General features: G+C 40.8%; 1 protein-coding gene across 1 annotated transcript; it reads right to left on the reverse strand.

Annotated features, from left to right (window-relative positions):
- Nucleotides 1-117: 117 nt before the first annotated feature.
- Nucleotides 118-20,795, reverse strand: cenpe (centromere protein E). The gene is given in 56 exon segments (XM_073866315.1): nucleotides 118-363; nucleotides 1,028-1,084; nucleotides 1,170-1,420; nucleotides 1,504-1,615; nucleotides 1,698-1,795; nucleotides 1,882-1,994; nucleotides 3,798-3,935; nucleotides 3,937-4,158; nucleotides 4,234-4,440; nucleotides 4,622-4,825; nucleotides 4,900-5,082; nucleotides 5,178-5,294; nucleotides 5,379-5,459; nucleotides 5,745-5,882; nucleotides 6,353-6,541; nucleotides 6,625-6,741; nucleotides 6,821-6,904; nucleotides 6,988-7,065; nucleotides 7,511-7,681; nucleotides 7,758-7,958; nucleotides 8,223-8,423; nucleotides 8,500-8,919; nucleotides 8,995-9,114; nucleotides 9,191-9,265; nucleotides 9,362-9,430; nucleotides 9,508-9,729; nucleotides 9,806-10,087; nucleotides 10,202-10,285; nucleotides 10,378-10,446; nucleotides 11,270-11,479; nucleotides 11,766-11,921; nucleotides 12,009-12,230; nucleotides 12,307-12,588; nucleotides 12,666-12,811; nucleotides 13,632-13,809; nucleotides 13,890-14,021; nucleotides 14,109-14,177; nucleotides 14,257-14,331; nucleotides 14,417-14,605; nucleotides 14,740-14,796; nucleotides 14,899-15,109; nucleotides 15,563-15,656; nucleotides 15,738-15,885; nucleotides 15,970-16,122; nucleotides 17,990-18,109; nucleotides 18,196-18,325; nucleotides 18,412-18,499; nucleotides 18,688-18,739; nucleotides 18,850-18,912; nucleotides 18,998-19,065; nucleotides 19,158-19,239; nucleotides 19,321-19,440; nucleotides 19,547-19,665; nucleotides 19,967-20,056; nucleotides 20,148-20,254; nucleotides 20,643-20,795. Coding segments are annotated over 56 exon segments (7,833 nt in total). The 5' UTR covers nucleotides 20,699-20,795; the 3' UTR covers nucleotides 118-250.
- Between the last annotated feature and the right edge of the window lie 172 nt (nucleotides 20,796-20,967).

The raw sequence follows: 20,967 nt of genomic DNA on the forward strand, positions 1-20,967 counted from the left end.
AGAGTTGAGTCATTTCAGCGACTCGCTGTAGCTACACAATCTCAATGTCAAACTTTTCTAACTGAAGTGTGTGAGAAATGAAAACCAAAAGATAAAACTCAACACAAACCTAAAGAATCACATTTAAAACAACAAACTTTATTTACATTACAGAAAGACAAACAAACAAGTAAACTGAACGACTGTATTCCACACTACTGAAGGATTCAGGAATGACATTAGGAAGAGAAGTGAAGTGTTTCTGGAGTCTTCACTGTGTTGGGCATTGATTGGTGTTTGGTTTGGAAGGAGAAACGTTGGGAATCTGCCACCAATCTTCAACCGGACCTTCACCAGAACCCACAACTGAACTGCTGCTACAATCTGAAAACACAACAGACAAACACCACTGAAAAACTTCAAATGTAAAAGATAAAACACAGTACACATACTGGACACCCTGTGAAGACAACAACAACAACAACAACAACAACACAACATCCCAACATCTACACCAAAGCTGACCAAAAACACCCCACATCATTTTATCCCAAACACGGAAAACTTTGACGCATTTAAATGCAGGAGTGAATCCACTAAATGTGTACAGAACAAGACTCACTTCAGAAACTGCAATGATTGACAGCGAGGTAACCATAGCAACACTATGTACACTACTGTAGCTTACATACAGCACAAAGTAGTTTTAAACACATTTATGTAATTTACACAAACACATGCAAATGTGCAGGCGAGAAATTCAACTCAAAATGCATTAAATCTTATTTTTAACAGGGAACCTAAATTAGTTAAAAAAATTTGCAACATAATTTGTTAAAGGCAACTCCGCCTCTTTTTAATTCTTAGTTTATTCCCATGGAAAGTTTCCAGCCTTAACCTAACCCTAACCCTAGTGTGTGTACAGAAGAGAATTAAGGACTAAAAGGTGAAGTGACAACCAAATTTAAAAAGCAGTGTGTATGAGTCCTAAAGTGAGTTTGTGCCAAACCCCAGAACCCACAAACACCCACAAACACACACAGATTACCCTCATCATCACTGTCTGTAAACTCCATGACAGGTTCAGCTGGCACACACGACACCTCTAATATAAACACATTCATTATAGAGACACACACACACACACACACACACACACACACAGTACAGATAGGTCATGATCACTGTACCTGGAACAGTCCCAAGGGCCGAGTTATCAAAGAATCGCGTTGGACCGCTTAGTGAGACCGGTCCAGAAGATCGCATATCAAAGAATTTGTTCTTAGGAGAGTCCAGAATCCTCTTTGGAGAATTGACTTCAGTCTCTGTGAGCAGCGTCTGATGTTTGGTTGGTGTGCATGGACCGTCTTTCTTACTCTCCTTCATCTTATACGCCCGACGCTTCCACTTCATAATCTCGTCCTGCTGCTTACTCACAATACTGCACGTGAAGAGCGACAGACAGATGAGTTACTAAACCATCATCTGAACAAGAAACTGAGTCATTTTTAGTGAGGTCATCACCTTTCAAACTGAGCGTTCTTCTTTTGCAGCTCTTCCACCTTCTTCTCTTTAAGAGACGTGACCGCTCGCATGTTGGAGATCAACTGAAGGTCAAATTCATCTCCATCAACGACTGTAGAAGAGAAGCAAGCATTGATCGTGAGAGATGTTCAGAAGATGCCGATGATGACGACGTTCTAAACTAAAATACTCACATGACTGCTCATCATCCTGTTGGATTTTCCTGAGCGTCTCTTTCAGCTTGCGAATGACGTCTGCTCTGTGTTCCAGCATTGAGTTCATCTGTGCCAGTCTGGGAGGAAACACAACACACACTCACAGCTACCCCATCAAGTGTATACTACACATGCAAGTACACGACATTTACAATGAACTCACTCTTTCTCATGAGTCGTGGTGACGGCGATGTGATCCAGCTCCATTTTAACAAGTTTGTCCTTTAAGGCCTCCAGTTCAGCAGCAGCAGGTGTCATGTCTCGCTTAGCACGTGCCTGCAGGACAGAAATGGAGAAAATCTTTCACTTTTAATCATTATTATTTGGTCTTGCATCAGTTTCCTTTAACCACATAAAGAACAACAAAATGAGTGGGCTGCAACTAACAATTATTTTCATAATCGATTAATCGGGCGATTATCTTTTCGATTAATCAACTAATCGGATAAATCTAATATTACTTAGATTTTTTTCACACTACTACAGTGTTTTACTAATATAATCTTTTTGATTTTGATATTTTAATCCTTCAATAAAAAACAAGTTTGTGCAGCTTTTAAATAGCAAAACATTTTTAAATGTCAAAATATAAACAAAATGTATTGAGAAATTTTGCCACAGATTAATAAACTCATTTTAATTTTAAAACCTTAATGAGAATTAACATTATTCATTAACTAAATAAATAATCCATTATGATATGCAAGTGATAACATGCTTCGTTACAGTAATAAAAATCTGGATTTCCTCCACTGATCTATATAAATGACTGGATTGCGCATGACGTCACACTTGTGAAGCCACCGCGCCGCCATGTTGGTATACCCAAACGTTCTATTAAATCAATGGACGATGTCAGATTTTTATGATAAAACATCACTTTACTCGTCTTCGTTTTTATATGTGAAGTTACCCTGTACATTATTACAACACAAACGTCCAAAGCATGTAAATAGTTATTTACTGAAAGTTGTACATTTTGCGTTTTAAACAGTTATTATACATTCATCTTCATTACAGTATCAGATCAGCAGATAGACCGCAACATATTTAGTATTAATGACAATAAACGTGCTCATTCTGAAATCTAAATAAATAATCATGCTTATACCGTATGTGCATGCAATAATTTGCTAGTTTTGTAATTATGTTACCTAAACTTATTTAGAGAAATAACGCTGACCGTCACCGTGTAGCTGAATGTAAAAAAAAACTTTATTTATACCCGTGTCATTAACAAATGCAACAGACACACTCACCTTAACGGTTTTTTGTAAATCCATTATCCTGCCCGATTAAAACATAAACATTGCAAATAACACCAGAATTAACAAATAATTAACGTACACATATCCTAAAAATTAACCATGTGTAACTGATACGCTGTAAAGGGGGTAAATTTTGATCATGATTTTGAATGGAAGTCAATGAGGCTCTCTGCCGGTTGGGTATACCAAGATGGCGGCTCGAACTTTGCGCTGGCTTCACCTCATGCAGTTACGTCAAGCGTTCTATGCACAATCCAGTCATTTATATAGATCAGTGATTTCCTCCTTACTTTAAAACTGATGATTAGTTTGTGGTTCAATCCTATTTTTATGAAAACCCAACAACAATTCAAAAAATACAAACTCACTTCTATTAAAGGACCAAATTAAACCTTTATTAAAGGCGGAGTCCACGATGTTTGAGAAACGCTTTGGAAAAGAAGACGGGCCGACTACCAAAACACACTTATAGCCAATCAAATCAAATCAAATGCCGGGTTGCGTATGTGTGGGGCGGGTCTATCAACAGAAGGTCCAGTTTCTATTGGGGTAGGGGCGTGTTTGTTTAGGTGATTTCAAACATCAACATTGGCTTTCAAACACCATGGACTCCGCCTTTAACCAGCGTTTGTTTGCTTCTGTCATTGTCCTGTCAGGGTTGCCATATCCACATAACAAAACCAGCCCAATGATTATTCACAGCCAAAATACCAACAAATAATAAACCAAATCCTTCAATCTAACCAGCTAATTTTATTAATTTTTATCAGTTTTATCAATAAGTTGTTGCAACACACACACACGCACGCACCTCCGACTCTTTCAGTTTGGCCTGTAGGTTCTGAATGAGAGCTTCCTTCTCTTTGAGTTGGACATTAAGTTCCTGAAGGTGTTTCTGGTTTGAAACATCAGCCTGGGCCTTCAAGTTCTTCATCTGCATCTCAATCACCTGACACACACAATGAAACCTCCATCTGTCTCTGTGTCTGCTGAAGCTCAAGGGACAGACGACGATTGTCCTGCAGAAGTTCAACCTCAGTTTTGGGACGGACGTCATCTTGGGTTCGCAGTAGAGTCAGAGTTTCCCTTCTCTGCTCCTTCAAGCGCTCCTCAGATTTATCAGAGGCAGATTTGAGGAGGACGAGCTCAGCGTCACATTGATCCAGCAGAGCCTGTAACACAAGACCGTTCAGAAAGATCGCTGGATTAAAAAACAAACAAACAGAACCGTAACGATCATCGCTCACCACATGAAGAGATTTCAGACGCTGGGTGGCTTCAGTGCGGAGAAGAGCGTCTCTCTCGAACAGCTGAATGATAGCGCTGGTGTCTGGAGATCTGAGCAGAAGACTGAGCTCCTCGATCACTCGAGATCTCTTCTGACGTTCCTCTGACACAATCACCATGTGTTGGGCCAAACTCTCCTCCAAAACCTTTAAAGCACTCTCCAGTTTCTGAGGAAGAGTAACAGTAGAGCACACAATGAGAAAACAAAGTTCAATTTGTCTCATGAGGTCCACCAATCTTAAATCTAAATGCTTCAGCACATCTCTCCTCAGCGATGGCTGTAGCACAAACCGTATAAGAGTTTAATAACAAGGTTGACCCTGCAGATCAAGCAGTGCCACATCATACCTGCAGATACTGTCCACGTCTTTCCAACAGATGTGACAATCTCTGATCCCAGACCTGCTGGAAATCGTGCTGAAGTGACTGTGATGGATCACGAGCCGCGAGGAGAAGGTCCTGTATTCTGCTCTCCTCAAACGATGTCACATCACGCTGCATCTCCGTCTCAAAGCGAGTCTTGTAGCGTTCTGCAAGTCTTTTGTACGACTCCTACGATGATCCTCATTCAGTTAACAACGATTCTCAAAAAATTAATGAAAATATCAGACGTGTGGTAGACTTACCGCAGTACTGAGAAGAGCGTGATTCAGTTGCATAATTTTCTTGGTGTGCTCCACGTGGACTCTTCTCTGAGATTTTGGGATAAATGGTAGCAGCTGGTAGATCAGAGTCCATTCGGCACGGCTCACGTCAGCTAAACAATCAACTGGATGCTCGACGATGTTCTGGAGCTTTCTGACGGCCATCTTCACAAGAAGGAACAGAACAAAGCTCTCATGAGAACATTTTTAGTGAAATAAATCACTGATATACGGAGTCACGCGTGAACATCAGCGCTCACCTGCAGCTTCTCATCAGATGAATTGATCTCAGCGATTATATCTGAAGATGTCTGCTGGGACTGCAGTTTACTATGATCCGTTACAGAAGATACACTGCAGTTTACTTCATTAAGAGACTGAGAGAAACAAAACATTTCACACTGTATTAAGAACCAGAACTCTGACCGGTCAATCATATACCTTACATGACAAACGTTCACCTGGCTCAGAGAATGAACCTCAGACTCCAGAAGAATCTTCTGCTTCTCCAGTTCTCCTGCTCGTGACTCAATATGTGTCAGCTGTGATGAAGGATGAACATTCATTTAGATTCACATTCGGATCCAGAATCAATCTTCTTCATGAGACAATAGAGCAGGGGTGGGCAACTCCTGGTCCTGAGGGCCAGTGTCCCTGCAGAGTTTAGCTCCAACCCTAATCAAACACAGCTGAAAAATCGAATTTAAGTCTTCAGGACTGCTTGGAAATGACATTCAGGTGTGTTTGATTAAGGTTGAAGCTAAACTCTGCAGGACTGTGGCCCTCGATGCCCACCCCTGCAATAGAGAGATCTGAAGGTTTCTCACCCGCTTCATCTTTTCCTCCAGCTGTTGTCTCAGTTGATCTCTTTCCTCATTGACTTCTCTTGACGTCTCAAGGATCTGTTCAGTGCGAGTCTTCTCATTCTCCAGCTGCTCCTTCAGCTCCTCAGACAGCTGCGTGCTCTGTAAGAAATAACACATGCAAGATGTTTATGTCTTTCTTTGTTCAGTCGAGATTAGGGGTGCATTGATAAATCGGCCGATGATGCTTGCTATGCTTCACAATGAAATGCAGCTACATCCAAAAGCCAGAGGGCGCTCTCGTGCAGAAACTCAATATGCACCGCAGAAGAACCATTAAACATGCAGCTCCAGGTAATGTCTTAAGGATATATTTATATTGCTGTTCTTCAAACCTTTTCAGGTATTCTCATTATAAAGGAGAATATTTATAATGAATATGTTTGAGGAGTGTTGCTTTTTCAAATGCATGTTATAAACGACTCAAACTAACAGTGATTTCTGATCGATAAGAACTTACTGATCAAAACCGGTAGTACATGAAATAGCTGTGAATAAGATCATCAGCCAGGTATTATTAGTGTATATCAGCATGAGAATGGGTTTGAAACACATTTGGAGAAATATCTTACCATCAGTTGGCTTTGTTGAAGATCACGTCTCAGTTGCTCACTCTCCTCTCGTGTCCTCTCCAAGGTTTCCTGGAGCTCGTCCTTGTGTTTGGTGAGTGAGGCGAGCTGGGACTCGAGGTTTTGGATCGTTGTGTCCTGTTGATCTCTTACAGACCTCAAAGCCAAAAGATCTTCACCCATCTGTGTCAACTGACAGATAAAAGAAGAACACTGTTTAATCTTTAAACTCATGATAGTGATGAAACTAAACATAAATCTGTAAGTGTACTCACCTGACACTGGAGTCGAGACTCCTCAGCCAAACTCTGGGCGATGAGATCTGAATTCTCTTTCTGCTGTTGCTTCAGTTCCTCTTTAGTAACATGAAGTAACTCCTGATAGGTTTTGGACTGCAAGTAAAAACCAGCTGAAGGTCAATGGAGTTCGTTCTGTGAAGCTCAAATCAAAAATCACAGCAGAAACACTCACAATCTCAGCAGCCTCCTGAAGGTCTCTCCTCAGGACCATCCTCTCATTTCTCAAAGACTCCAACTCTTTACTGAGAACTTGAATCTGGACGAGATACAAAGAAGAACTCATGTCAACACCATCTTGTGTGTGAACACAGTAAACCACACAGAGACACAGACACACACCTGCTCAATCTCCGGGTTCTGCTGGTTTGTTGGACTCTTCAGTTTCTTCAGTTTTAGCTCGCCTTGGCCCTGGATGAGCTAAAGAAAGAGATTCATATTAAATGTTTGGACTCATTGGTACACAACACAGATCAGAATGTGTCCTACATGTGTTGAAGTACAAACACACAAAAATGAACACCGTGTGTGTGTGTGTGTTTTCAATTGTTTCCAATGGAAGTGCAACACACTTTAAAAAAAGCCAGCAGCTGGCATTTTTCTGCCCTAAACTCTGAGCGCCAAGAATTGGCAAAAATTCAACTTCGGATGGCTGAGTGAGTGTGACATTGACGAGCTGAGCTTTTCACCAAATCACAACGGAGGGGCGGGACAAATATCACGAGAGGAAAACTAAGTTTCAGTCACACATCAACAGTTACTGAAAACACCTCCATCTCGCAATAGTCTTGTGTCAACATTTAGAAAATAACACTAAAGTTTTGCTCCAATCTGCAATGGAAACATAGCTACTGTGTTTCTTTACCTCTCGCACACCCTGCAGAATCTCCTGGAGGTGATCTCCTCCCTCACATAATGATGATGATGATGATGTCATAGCAGAGGAGGTGCTGGATGTTTCACACTTGTGTTTTTCATCTAGAAGCTGATCTCTCTCTGCACACGTGGACATCAGCTGCTGTTTCAGCTGCATAATCTGTAAGTGTGTGAAGTAACACTCAGCCGATGGACTAAAACTATCAACTTAACTACGAACACGAAGCTTCAGTTACCGTCTCGCTCTTCTCAAGCTGCTCTCTCTTCAACTGCTCGCTCTCGTCTTGAATAATCTTCAGCGTTTGCAGAAGCTGATCTTTCTCCTCGGTCAGAGTCGAGATGTTCTCCTGAGTCGCTCTGATCTCCTCCTGATGATCTCGGCTTCTCTCAGACAGCAGCTGCTCTTTCTCTGCACAGGTCGACTGAAGCTCCAGGATCTGAGGAGGATGAAGACACATCGGTGTTCATTCATTGTAGTATTAAAGCATTCAACTCAAGTCTAAAATGAATTGGATTCACTGATTTATGAATCTGTCAGTGTACTCTGATATTGAAGGACAGGCAGTTACACACTAAACTGAGTTTCTGACATTTTTAAAGGGTCATATACTGTCAAGTCCAAGCACTCGCATGGACTGTTTTGATGGACATTTATACGTTTTGCATTGATTTTATCTAGGGATGTTAACCCCAGAACTCACAAGCTCATCCTTCTCCTCCAGGTCTTTCTTCAGCAGGTTCTTCTCTTCTCTGTTGCTCTGCAGCATCTCCAGAAGCTGCTCTTTCTCCTCAGTGATGGAGGTGAGAAGCGTCCTGCTCTCCAGATCACTTTTAGTTTTCTCTGAGAGAAGGACGTCTCTCTCAGCAGAAGCTAAATGAAGCTGCTCTCTCAAGTCAACCAGCTGAAAATCATATATGATATTAAGTTTAAGTTTACATTTAAACCGAAACAAAGAGAACTGAAATGAAGAGTCTTACCATCTGGTCTTGTTCCTGTTGGTCTCTCTTAAGCTGTTCTTGTTCTTCTGTAAGCGTCTGAAGAGTCTCCAGGAGCTGATCTCTTTCCACAGTTACAGATCTCAAGCTCTCCATCTCTTCTTCATGTCTGGTCCTCTCAGATAAGAGCTGATCTTTTTCAACAGCAGCAGACTGAAGCTCTTCTCTGAACTGCAACATCATCTCATGTTTCTCCTGCAGGTTTCTCTTCATCTCCTCCGTCTCCTCTCTGAGGGTTTGCAGTATCTCCTGCAGTTGGTTTCTCTCCTCTGTTAGAGAGGTGATGTTGCTCTTCATCTTCTCCATCACGTCAGACTCATCGAGTGAACTCGGGTTCCTCTCAGACAGCAGACGCTCTCTCTCAGAACAAACGCTCTCCAGCTCGCCTCTCAGCTGCTTTACCTGTGATGGTCGTCCAGGACAGGTCAATTCATGAACACAGACGCACACACAAAGTCTCTGGTCACAGTGAGATACCTGCTCGTGAAGCTCATCCAGTTCAGAGTTCTGGAGTTTGGCCTTTAGCTCCAGGATTGTCTTCTGCAGATCTTTTTCTTTCTCTAGAGCTGCTCTTAACTCTTCTTGATTCTCAATCATCTGCGTTTAATAATAAACATGAGTGCACACACATTTTTCCTCTTTATAAGAAAAGAAGTTTCCAACAGAACCTCACCATTTCCACATTCTCCTGTAGATCAGACTTCAGCTGGTTTTTCTCTTCATTCACAGCATCCAGTTCGTCCTTCAGCTGTTTGAGAGATGATTGACATACATACACACACAGGTGAGCAGGTACGCTGAGCATCAGAAACTGATAAACATCTGATTACATCATCACATGTACCTGTTTGAGTTCTTGTGTGATGTCAGACTGCAGCTGTGGACTTGCGTTCTCCTGTTGCACCTGTAGAAGCTGATGAAAAGCATGTTTTAACACATGACCTCATTACATCTACAGTCACATCTATAGTGTCTGAATTTAGCATTTACCAGGCCATTGCTCTCCTCCAGATCTTCTTTGAGCTGGTCTCTCTCCTCTCTCAGGACCTGTACCATCTCCCGCAGCTGGTCTCTCTCTTCAGTTATCGAGCCGATAGCGAGACCCAGATTTTCCATCTCTTCCGGATTCTTCTGAACTCCCTCCATCCTCTCAGACCGAAGCTCATCTCTTTCAGCACGAACACCTTCAAGTTCTTCACCCAACTGAATGGACTGAACCACGATAAAGCATTGTTAAAACAATCATCTAAGTCACAGTGAATGTGTGGTGTGTAAAACATGTATAGACCTTCTGTGTGACCTCCTTTAAAGATGTGAGGAGCGTACTGTTCTCCTGTGTGATGTGCTGAAGATCAGTCTGGATCTTCTGGAGCTCTTGTGATGTCTCTGTGAGCTGTTGAGTGAGCTCATGTTCCTTCAGCTGAGCATCAATCAAATCACTCTCCATCTTCAGCTGCTGCTCTTGAGCGGACTCCAGTTTCTCTTGATCTTCATTTAATCTGGACTGAATGGACATCAACGCTTCTTTCTCTTGTTTCACAGAGCACAACTCCTCTGTCAGAACACACACCTGAACACACAAGAACAACATCATTTTATTTATAAGAGACACAAAGTTTTAAACACATAGACCAAGAGTAAATATTTCAATTCAGACTCAAGATCTGATGTCCACACGTCTCACCTGTTGAGATGTTTCCTGAAGATTTACTGTCAGCTGATTTCTCTCCTCTGTCAGTGTCTCGAGCTCTCTCTTTAATGTCTCAATCTGTAAAGTAGACCACGTGCGAGAAGTTATACTACCACACGAACAACGCCGCTCTCACATATGAGAGTAATAATGAAGTAATAATGTCAGACCTGTTGTTCAGTGATCATCTCCTCACTGGATCTCTGCTGCTGCTGTTGTTCCTGTGATTCTGTCGCAACCTGCAGCGTTTCATAAAAGAGTCTTCAATTAAACAATTATACAGGCTTCTATTAAAACACAAAATTACAGTCTGTGACCAGCTATACAACTGATTTAGCCAAAACTATCCATTGATTGCGGGAAATATGTTACACAAATTTCATGCTGGGAGAATGAGAGGGACATGTTTTTAAATTGACCAAATTAAATTCATTGATGTATCTTTTGTGCTCTATGGCAGGCAGGGTGTACATAACTTGACATGTTTAATCTGAGAGATTTATGCCTGTCGGCTGGGTACGAACGTTGCTTTGTTCTGCTATTTTGTATGGAAGTCTATGGAAAGTCTACTTTGTTTTCCCCAAAAAGGGGCGGCGACATAATTGACAGTCAAGTTCTCGGATGTGCGGAGTTGTACTCTGTTCACTAGATGTTATTGTCTCAGACTCTATTAATCAGATCTATTTGAACTGAGAGCGCTCACTGTCTCTGTTGGTTATGGAGTGAGGAGCTGTAGCTCATTTGCATTTAAAGGTACAGACATTAAAACAGCACGTTTTTGCTCTCACTCAAATAGGGTCATTTTGGACATGACATAATAAATGATCGGTGGGGTACTTTGAGCTGAAACTTCACATTCTAGGCACATCTGAGACTCGTATAACACATTGTAAAAAGGTCATAAGTGGTGCCCTTTAAAACACCCTCTCATATCTTGGTTTTATTTTTCAGAGTAACTATCAGTCAGTTATCTGTAGTTTGAGACTCTGAACAGTGTGAATATTTTTGGTTTCATTGACCAATGAGGGACATAGAGAGCCTCAAAGAAACGTGTCTCCTCACCATCTCAATGTTCTCCTCCAGATGTTTCTTCAGCTGGTGGTTGTCTCTCTGAAGCTCCTCTACTCTCTCCTGGAGCCGATCTTTCTCCTCTGTTAAAGACGATATGTTCATCTGAATCTTCTCCAACGCTTCATGATTCTCAGATCTCTCCAACAACAGACGCTCATTCTCACCAGATACAGTGCTGAGCTGCTTCTCCAGCTGTCTGATCTGCAGATAAACATCTATTATCTTCAGAATGATGGGCATTTCAAGCTTATCCAGGATACATCCGATTATAATGGATACGAGAGGTTGTGCTGTACAACCAGCATCATCTGATATATCATGATGATAATGGTATAGATGACTCTGCATTTATGCTAAATTCAACAACAAATTTACATCATGTTACTATTACAGTATTTTATCCTCCATTAGCTTACATACATGTGATTCATTAACAGCATTCCTGCCTGCTGACAAAAGCCTACACCACGGCATATCACAGTCCTACCTGATCTTGAAGGTTCTCTAGTTGTCCATCTTCATGGTTTCTTTGCTCACATGGGTCAATCGTCTGAACTCTGGATGAGTCCAGGTTTTGTAGTTTCCCCTGAAGTTCTTTCACCTTCACCTGAGCATCTCTGAGTTCAGCTTGAGACTCAATCATCTGTAGGAAATAGAGACGATATAAATGGTTTGTAACAGAGAGCACTGCATTTTTATGTCAGACATGTCGACAGGAATGAGCTCTCACCATCTCAACGTTTTCCTCCATGTCAGTCTTGAGCTGGTCTCTCTCCTCTCTCAGGACCTGTACCATCTCCCGCAGCTGGTCTCTCTCTTCAGTTATCGAGCCGATAGCGAGACGCAGATTTTCCATCTCTTCTGGATTCTTCTGAACTCCCTCCATTTTCTCAGACCGAAGCTCATCTCTTTCAGCACGAACACCTTCAAGTTCTTCACCCAACTGAATGGACTGAACCACGATAAAGCATTGTTAAAACAATTATCTAAGTCACAGTGAATGTGTGGTGTGTAAAACATGTATAGACCTTCTGTGTGACCTCCTCTAAAGATGTGAGGAGCGTACTGTTCTCCTGTGTGATGTGCTGAAGATCAGTCTGGATCTTCTGGAGCTCTTGTGATGTCTCTGTGAGCTGTTGAGTGAGCTCATGTTCCTTCAGCTGAGCATCAATCAAATCACTCTCCATCTTCAGCTGCTGCTCTTGAGCGGACTCCAGTTTCTCTTGATCTTCATTTAATCTGGACTGAATGGACATCAACGCTTCTTTCTCTTGTTTCACAGAGCACAACTCCTCTGTCAGAACACACACCTGAACCAGAAGAATATAAAACTTAAAAGACTTTTCAGGATAAAGATGATGTGAAGCTGTGATTTGGTGTCTCTAACCTGTTTCAGTAATTCCTCCACTTTAACAGGAAGTGTTTCTAACTCATCAATCTTGCACTGCAGAGATCGCTCTCGTTCATGACTCTGATCCAGCTTTAAACGCAGCTCTGAAACGCTTTTCTCCAGCACAATGTTATCTGTCAGATCTGTGAAAAAAAAACAACAACAGTAACATTACTTTGACCTTCATAACTTTATTTATTCAAATATTTAATTTACTTGTAAATACACAGCAAAAAATTACTCTTAATTAGTATTTGTGTCTTGTTTTGAGTACAAATATATACAAATTCTTAAATCTTGAATTAATAAATATTTGTCAATTTGTTAGAAAACTACTAAGAAAAAGTCAATTGCAGTGCAAGTAACTAAGGCCAAGTCCACACGGACACGGGTATATTTTATAACCGGAGTTTTCCCTTAAAAAAAAAATCCCGTCCACACGTGCCCGGTTTAAATTAAATATCCATCCACATGATAAAGCAAAAGCACGCTATCAAGCAGGCGGGGAAATAACCCAAATCGTGTTCCGCAATATAGTGAGATAACTGAGCATCTATCTGTATACATGTTAGAAGCCCTGTTAGCACAGTTGTTATTAGCAAGATACGTCCTCCATTGCACAGAATCATCAACAAAGCAGTCAGCGGCGCACAATCTTGACGTCAAACATAGTGGATAACGGCGCACACTCTGACGTCGCAAGGCAAAACCCCCGGTTTTACTCTCTACACGATACCACTGTAACCGGGGTTTCTTAAAAAGCTCACCCTGGCCGGGGTTTTCAAATATGCTCGGTTTCAGTGCCCTGATACTGCGGTTTCGTGTGGACGAACGGCTGAACCGCGTGAAAAAACTCACGGTTGTGGGGATGCCCGTGTCCGTGTGGACTGGGCCTTACTCTGTGTACCGGCATTTGCCATGACCTCCATCTTTATGTGCTTTACTCAACATTGATAGACTCACTTTTTGGGACCTTTCCATCCAGGAGTGCTGTCAGTTTGGTGTTTTCATCAAACGCACCCATCAGTTCTTTCTGAAGATCTGTTTGCATTTTTCTGAAGCGAGATTTCTCCTGCTCCAGCTTCTCCTGAAGACTTTTCACTTCAACTTCCATCTTCTCATGGTCTGCAGTCAGTGTCACCTGAGGAAAGCACAGACAGGGTCACGTGACACGCAGGCAGGGAGTCGGATCTTCTGTGAGAGCTCCTGAACTCTACTCACGTCTCGCTCTCTCAGAGAAATGTTTTCACTTCGCAGAAAAGCCCACTCCTTCTTAGTCTCCAAACTGAGACACTCGGCGTCGTCCAACGAGCGGCGCAGCTGTGTCACTTCCTTTACAAGATCCTTGTCACTCTGCAGGATAATATAGCACACATGATAAGACACACTCGCAGTCTTTCAAAGCATCATAACCGTATTTCTCAAAGTGTATTAACTTACAAAAGTCTGGAGTTCAGTTGTAAGGTCTGTCTTCTTCTTGAGCTCTGAGGACATCAGCAGCAGATCCGCCTATGGAGCAACACAGGGGTTAAATCTTATCCACACACAGAGATGAGAGTGAATCTACTTCGTGTGAAAGTGAACAAACCTGTAGTTTCTGGATGATGTCTTCTGATTGCTTTGAGGCTTCTTGCAGTCTGCTGATTTCTGCCTCTAACTCTCTCTGTGTGAGGAGAAAAGAGAGCATGAAGCGAAGAGGTCACATCATGTGTGTGTGTACGGACATTAGTAAGTCGAGCGGTTATAACCTCATATTCTCTCTTGCTCTCCTGTTCAAGTTTCTCAAACTCCTCAGCATCTCTCCTCTCCTCGATCTCCTTCTGTAGAGCATCTTTTTCTTTTTTCAGCGAATCCTTTTCTGCCTTCACAATCTCCAGGTTTTGGTTCAGAAGCTCCAGTGTGTGTTTCACAAGGTCTCGCTCCACAATAACAGCATCCTTTAAAATCATTCACATCAGTGATCGTTAAATGAACAAGTTATATAATCAGGGTTTAAACACTCATCCCACAAACTCTGTGACATCAACATTGGCTCAATTGAATGCACACATATACGAGGTCTATCACTCACCTTCTCAAACCCTAATCTCTCACAGATTTGAATGGCATCCTCCAGATCTCGGTTCGCCTGCACACACAAAATTACAAATAGAAATATATAAAACATTGATGATCTAAAGTTTTAAACACTCTTCTAAACTTAAATGATTCTCATGAGCAGCTCCAGTACCTGTTTAAAGGTGTGCTGAGACTGTGTGAGGGCTTCAGAAGATTTCTCCAGCTCTGACACCTTCAGCTCCAATTCAGAGATCTTCAGCTGTTGTTCAGTGCTTTTCTCTTCAGCTGTTAGTTTGCTCTGAGTCTCGGCCTCCAGCTGACGCTTTAGAGACGCCACCTTCATCATCAGCTCAATCGCTCGAGGTGAGTCCAAGATATTAGCACTAAAATGAAAAAAATAAACAGAAAGATTTGTTCATTCATGCTGTATATGTTGCATTAAGAAAATGAAGCCAGGTTTTAGGACCATGACTGTTTTCTGCATTGTGAAAGTTTCCATGAAAATAAGGCACATTTGAAGAGTTAGCTTACCAAAAATAACTGATGCTCGTACTGTTCAAAACGTCATCGGTTCATCAGAACCAAAACAAACAATATTTAACTTTTTTTTCCAGCGTTTTAGTTCTGATAAAGTCCCAGGGTGTGTAAACGATACGAAGGTGTTCTTATCACTGTAATCCACCTCTTCTTTAATTTTTCTAAGGCGTCAAGTATAATATTATTGTGCGTTACAGTTATGAGAATGAAACGGTTCTTAAAGCTGACAGGTGTATTTCTCCTGTCCCAGCTCAACATGCATCTGTATTGTGTGGTGAAAACAAGCGTGATGCTCTCACCCCTCAGAGGAACTGCGGACGGTGATGTTGCTCATCTCCATGTCGGGCTCATCCATACCCGTAAACTCAAAGCGGCTGTCAAGCTCATCCAGATCTAAACACAAGTGAAGAAAAACACTGAGTGACTGCTTCTAGAAGATTCCCATGACAGATGATGCGTTGAAAGATCACAAACCCTCTCCATCCTCGGGCAGAGAGAAGTCTCCTCGTCTCTTCTTGCTGTATGGCTCAGCGAAGCTCATTTCTGTAGATCTGTGACGTTCATTCAGGAGATGAGCTGGTCTCAGTAGTTTCCCAGCCCACGTCACTCTTCGTTTAGGAACCTTTACAACAGAATGAAATCCACACATTTAACCGGCCTTGAACACTACAAGATTATCTGAAGATAGATTAGTGAGACGTGTTACCTTGGGGATTATAGCAACGTTTGATGCAGAAACTAGCAGCTTGGTTAAGTTCTTGATTCGGTCCTCCTGGTCTCTCTGGAGCTGATCTTTCTCCTGGAGCAGCTGACACAGTGACTCACGTTCAGTAGCAGTCGTTTGAGTAACACAGGAAACCTGCGAGTAAGGAAAACAATCATCAGAGGTGGGGTCATGACCAGAAGAGGACAGGGAGAAAAACCATCATCAAGTAAGGTGTGTTCAACTTCATTCAGCGTGGAGCAGATTGATTGACATATGACATCAAAGTACCATGACAATAATAGGCTCGTTTGACATTAACTAATTTCGCACAAAATCGATTACCGGTGATCGCTGACAGATGCATGCCAATAGGCTTCATGCCCAGCTGCACTACTTGGGTGATTCTCACGAAACCATTGAAACACCACGGCACTAATGATTTGAGCTTTAAAATGTGTAATATAGTAACATCAGAATTAACACAATACTGTGTTCTACCTTGCACAATGTGTGATTTCAACATAAGAATTTATGAATGGAAATTTTATCTCATTTTCTGCTGAAATTCTCATTACCGCAATGTGTCCGGCTGTGTTTGAACATGCGTTATGTTGTAATTTAATCAAATGAACGCAAAAATATTAAGAAAAAAAATAAATGGATGTTTTGCTAGACTACTTTAGATGACAGAAAAAATATTTACTGAATATTCATGTATAATAATAATGAAGAAAAATTAGGAAAATTATGTGTCCATGCCTGATGTTCTCATCCTCCGCAACACTTTTTGAGAACAGTTTAAGCACACATACAGAATTTTAATAAAGTTTGATTTTGAGTGACCAAGCACATGGACCAGTTACTTCAAGATGGCTACCAGGTAAGATCATTTTTTTTACAGTTAATTTGAAATATTGTCTTGTCAGAATGCTTACACGACATTTTGATTATCATTACCGCAACAGATGCTTATTAAATGTTAATTTAATTAATAGAAGCATACTTTGATTTTAAATGCATGTGCAGACTCTCCAAATTATGTTCTTTCAGGTTTGTCATGTCATTTTGAAAATATGTCAGTGTTGATGTTTTCTGACTGTTGCGGTAATGAGATTTTTTAGGACTAATTTTTTAAATTATGTTACAAAAAAAAGTGTTACATGATAAGTAAAAGTTTTTAAATTAATGTTCCCATTTACTCCAGACTTTGTTTTTCAATGTCTGGTGGGAAAAAAGTAAATTTAAGCAAGTTTTACATTTTCATGCTTGACATTTTTAGAACCAGATTTTCGTGAGAATCACCCACTTAATGAACTTCAGCCAGCTCCTTGTTTTCTGTCTGCCATTTTTGGACAAACTAATTAATCCAGGTGTGTCTGATTATTGTTGTTGTGACTACTGAGGTCAGGCACACTTGGATTAAACAGTTTGTCCAATAATGGCAGACAGGAAACAAGGAGCTGGCTGAAGTTCAGGAAGTATTGCAGCTGGGCATAAAAAGTGTCAGAGTTAAGTCCGACCTGCTATGATGTCACGGGATGGCGAGGCGGGCTCGTCAGATTCTGCAGTTGAACACAGTTGCTCTCCACCGACTGCGTTAACAAAAAGTACCATGGGAAAAGACTTGCTGACAACATAGCTTAATGCTCATTGGCCCAGGGATGTCAGCTGATGACTTCTAAAAACTCAACTAGACTTTGATTTATACATCCCAACGTTTACCAAGTAGCCTTTCCAGTAATGAACTGTTCACCTTTGTTGATTCTCCTAATCTTCATGTAAATGCTTTTATTGGGATTTTAGTTGCATCCATTTCATCCTTGCTAAAATACGTAAACACAATCTCTGCTAAAGTCTCACAGTACCTTGATGATGTCATGCATTGATCTGCACAGAAGTCAAACACAGAGGCGTACAGTTGTACGTAAAAAATGGTTAACAGATTTCATTTCTATGAGTAAGTACCGGTAATGATGACTTGGTTTCTATGTGGATGACCATCAAGAATGCATTTGTTTACCTCTTGAAGACGTCGTTTCAGATCAACAATCTCATTACGATATCTTTTCAGGAGAGCTCCTTCATCTGAGACCTCCGTAACATGAGGATCATTCTTCATGCGTTTGGCTGCACTAGCAAACTTGAATTAAAGTAAAATCATTAAAACACTTCATGTAGAAAATATAATACAAACTGAACATGTGTGTGAAGAATCTCTTGTTTTACCTGTAAAGTGCTTATGGTCTCATCAACAGTGACGGGAGTGACTGTGCAAATGATGACAGTTTTTGCATTTCCACCCAAAGAGTTTTGTAAGATTCGGGTGAGTTTGCTGTCTCTGTAATTCAAGAAGCCCCTTTTGGATCGAAAAGGAAAAATGATGAAGAAAATTCTATGACGTAATACAACACAAGCTACAGACAGTAAACCCATACGACTCACTTTTGACTTTCATCTGATAGTTTTTTGATGACTTGACCCAGTATGAACAAACTGCGGTTTATGTTGCAGCCTTCTTTTAAGCGTGCCCCTGAAACGACAACACAAAAATCACAAAACCACTCCTACATCAGCACTGGATTAACCCAATCATTTGTGTTTGCACAACTAGAATAATTAAAAAGTGAACCATTAAGACATCTGGTTAAAATGCACATAAATGTAAACAGCAACTGTGCATTAATCTGTTAAATGAATTAAAATAGGATCAAGTCCAACCTTCTGCTCCAGTCTGACTCGCCCGCTCCGCACCAGCCAGATCCACCAAATTCTGCAAACACAAAGAGAAACGTGACCTCGCTACACAATATTATTGCTGATTTGAATGACTGACCATAAATCAGACAGCACAGGCGGCCTTATAAAAATCATCTGATTTACCAGGTGTGACACTATAATGGCACCATCGGCATTTTCATCATTTCTCTCTCGGCTTTCCAAAATCTAACACAGAGAAAACAATGAGACCTTTGAGATGACAGATCAAGACAGATCAAATTCAAACACTCCAGTTCATCGCTCTCCTTACCATGCGGAAAATTGTATGAGAACGGCTGCTACGCTGGTTCATTTTCGTTTTTCCATAATGGCGGTTTTCTGCCCAAGTAAAGAGATGAGAAAGCGTGTGTAGAAATATATTGAAGAAGCATCAGACCAACATAATAAATGATGATTGACAAGAGCTTTACTTTCTCCTTTGGTGATCCAGGACAGCGCCTGCTCGGGTGATGTCACCAACTCCTCTGTCAGATCAGCTACATATACGTTTTTCTGTAGAAACGGTCAGTGTGTTAAACTACACAAACACACAGCCATACACAAACACAAACCAAAGTGAAAATATCAACTAACATAATTTCCTTCACGGATTTCCAGAGGTTTCCTCTTCCAGCTCTCACAAAGTAAATCAGTGACCGTTTCGTTGTATATTTCCATGTAGCTTACACGCAGAAGAAACTCTTTCTTTGGACACTAGACAGACAAAGAAATTTAAACAGTGTTTGACAACACTAACACTAATGTACAACACAGATTATTTACACCGTAGAAAGAATAGCATAGCATTATCCAGCTTTACATTTTTGATGGTTTTAAAGACGTCGGCCATGGCGAGAGGTATGACACCAGGGTTATGTTCACTGCCCATCATGGTGAAGGTCTTTCCAGATGATGTTTGGCCATAAGCAAATATCGTCCCTGAAAAAAAGTACATTTAAGATTTACTTGTAAAATAATAACCCTAAAATAGGGTCACTATATGTTCAGGTCACTATATGTAATGTGTTACAGTTAAATGGGCAAAAATTATCACAAAACTTGAATTAAGTTCTATAATAAGAGAAAATATAACTATAGACATATGTTTATAATGGTTTTAGTGCAGATGCGATGTGTGTTAATTTTTATATGATTTAGATGAGATAAACTACAACAAAAAGAGAACATTCATCAAGTGAAGAGCTCGTGAAAGACATGACCTCTGACGTCATCAGCTCACCATTATAACCCTCGACAGCAGAGACGACCAGAGGTTTGGCGATGTCCTGGTAAAGTTGAGCTGTGGACTCGTTGGCACTGAACACACGGTCTGACAACACAACAAACACACAACATTACATTACATCACTTCAGTTTGTCTCATATATATATACAGATACAGAAGTGATGTGTGATCCCACCGAAACTGAAGCTCTTGGTTTGATTTCCATCGTCGTCCAGCTGATGAATGATCTGTTTGTCTGCTCTCCAGAATAACTGCACAGGCTCTGAACTCTCACTTTCCTCCCTGAAAATAAAACATCATGTTATTATAAAAGAAAAACTGATGGATTTTACTGGAACTACGATCTGGTATGATCACAGCAGCACACCTTACTGACACAAGATCAGTAATACTTGTCGAAACTTACAGTCTCAGTGTAATGAATTTCAATAGCAACTTTATTAGAAAAACTTTTTTTTCTTTTTTATTAGAACACATATGAACATCATTACAGAAAACAGGCATCAAAAGTAAAAACTTTCAAAGTTGAATAACAAAAACAAAAATTTTTAAACGTTTATTGTCGTGACGTCACTTGCTGACTAGCCAACCGATTGAGAATCTCTCAGCTATATTACTGATGATTTTAATTGATATGAACGCAGAGTTACTCATAAAAATCGTTTCTTACCTTTTAATGAGAGGTCTGACCCTAACACAAACTTTAACTGCTGATTCTTCCGTCATTATTAATCCATTCAGAGATAAACTGCATTCAAACGGACTGAGTAACCGATCGCTCTTGACATTCAAAATTTGAACTGACTTTCTATTGGACGAGCGCGTCTTGCGCAGGCGCACAGCTACGGCCGCTGCGATTGGTCGCCACCGAAACCGGTAGAAAAGCTCCGCCTATTTTTTAAAAATTAAATAGTCGCTTCATAAATATTGTAATAGTAAAATGAAGTAAAAGAATAGAACTGAATCACATAAAATTTTGAAGTATTTTTAACAGA

Source organism: Misgurnus anguillicaudatus, chromosome 3 (genome assembly GCF_027580225.2).
Source record: "Misgurnus anguillicaudatus chromosome 3, ASM2758022v2, whole genome shotgun sequence".
NCBI classification, from domain to species: Eukaryota; Metazoa; Chordata; class Actinopteri; order Cypriniformes; family Cobitidae; genus Misgurnus; species Misgurnus anguillicaudatus.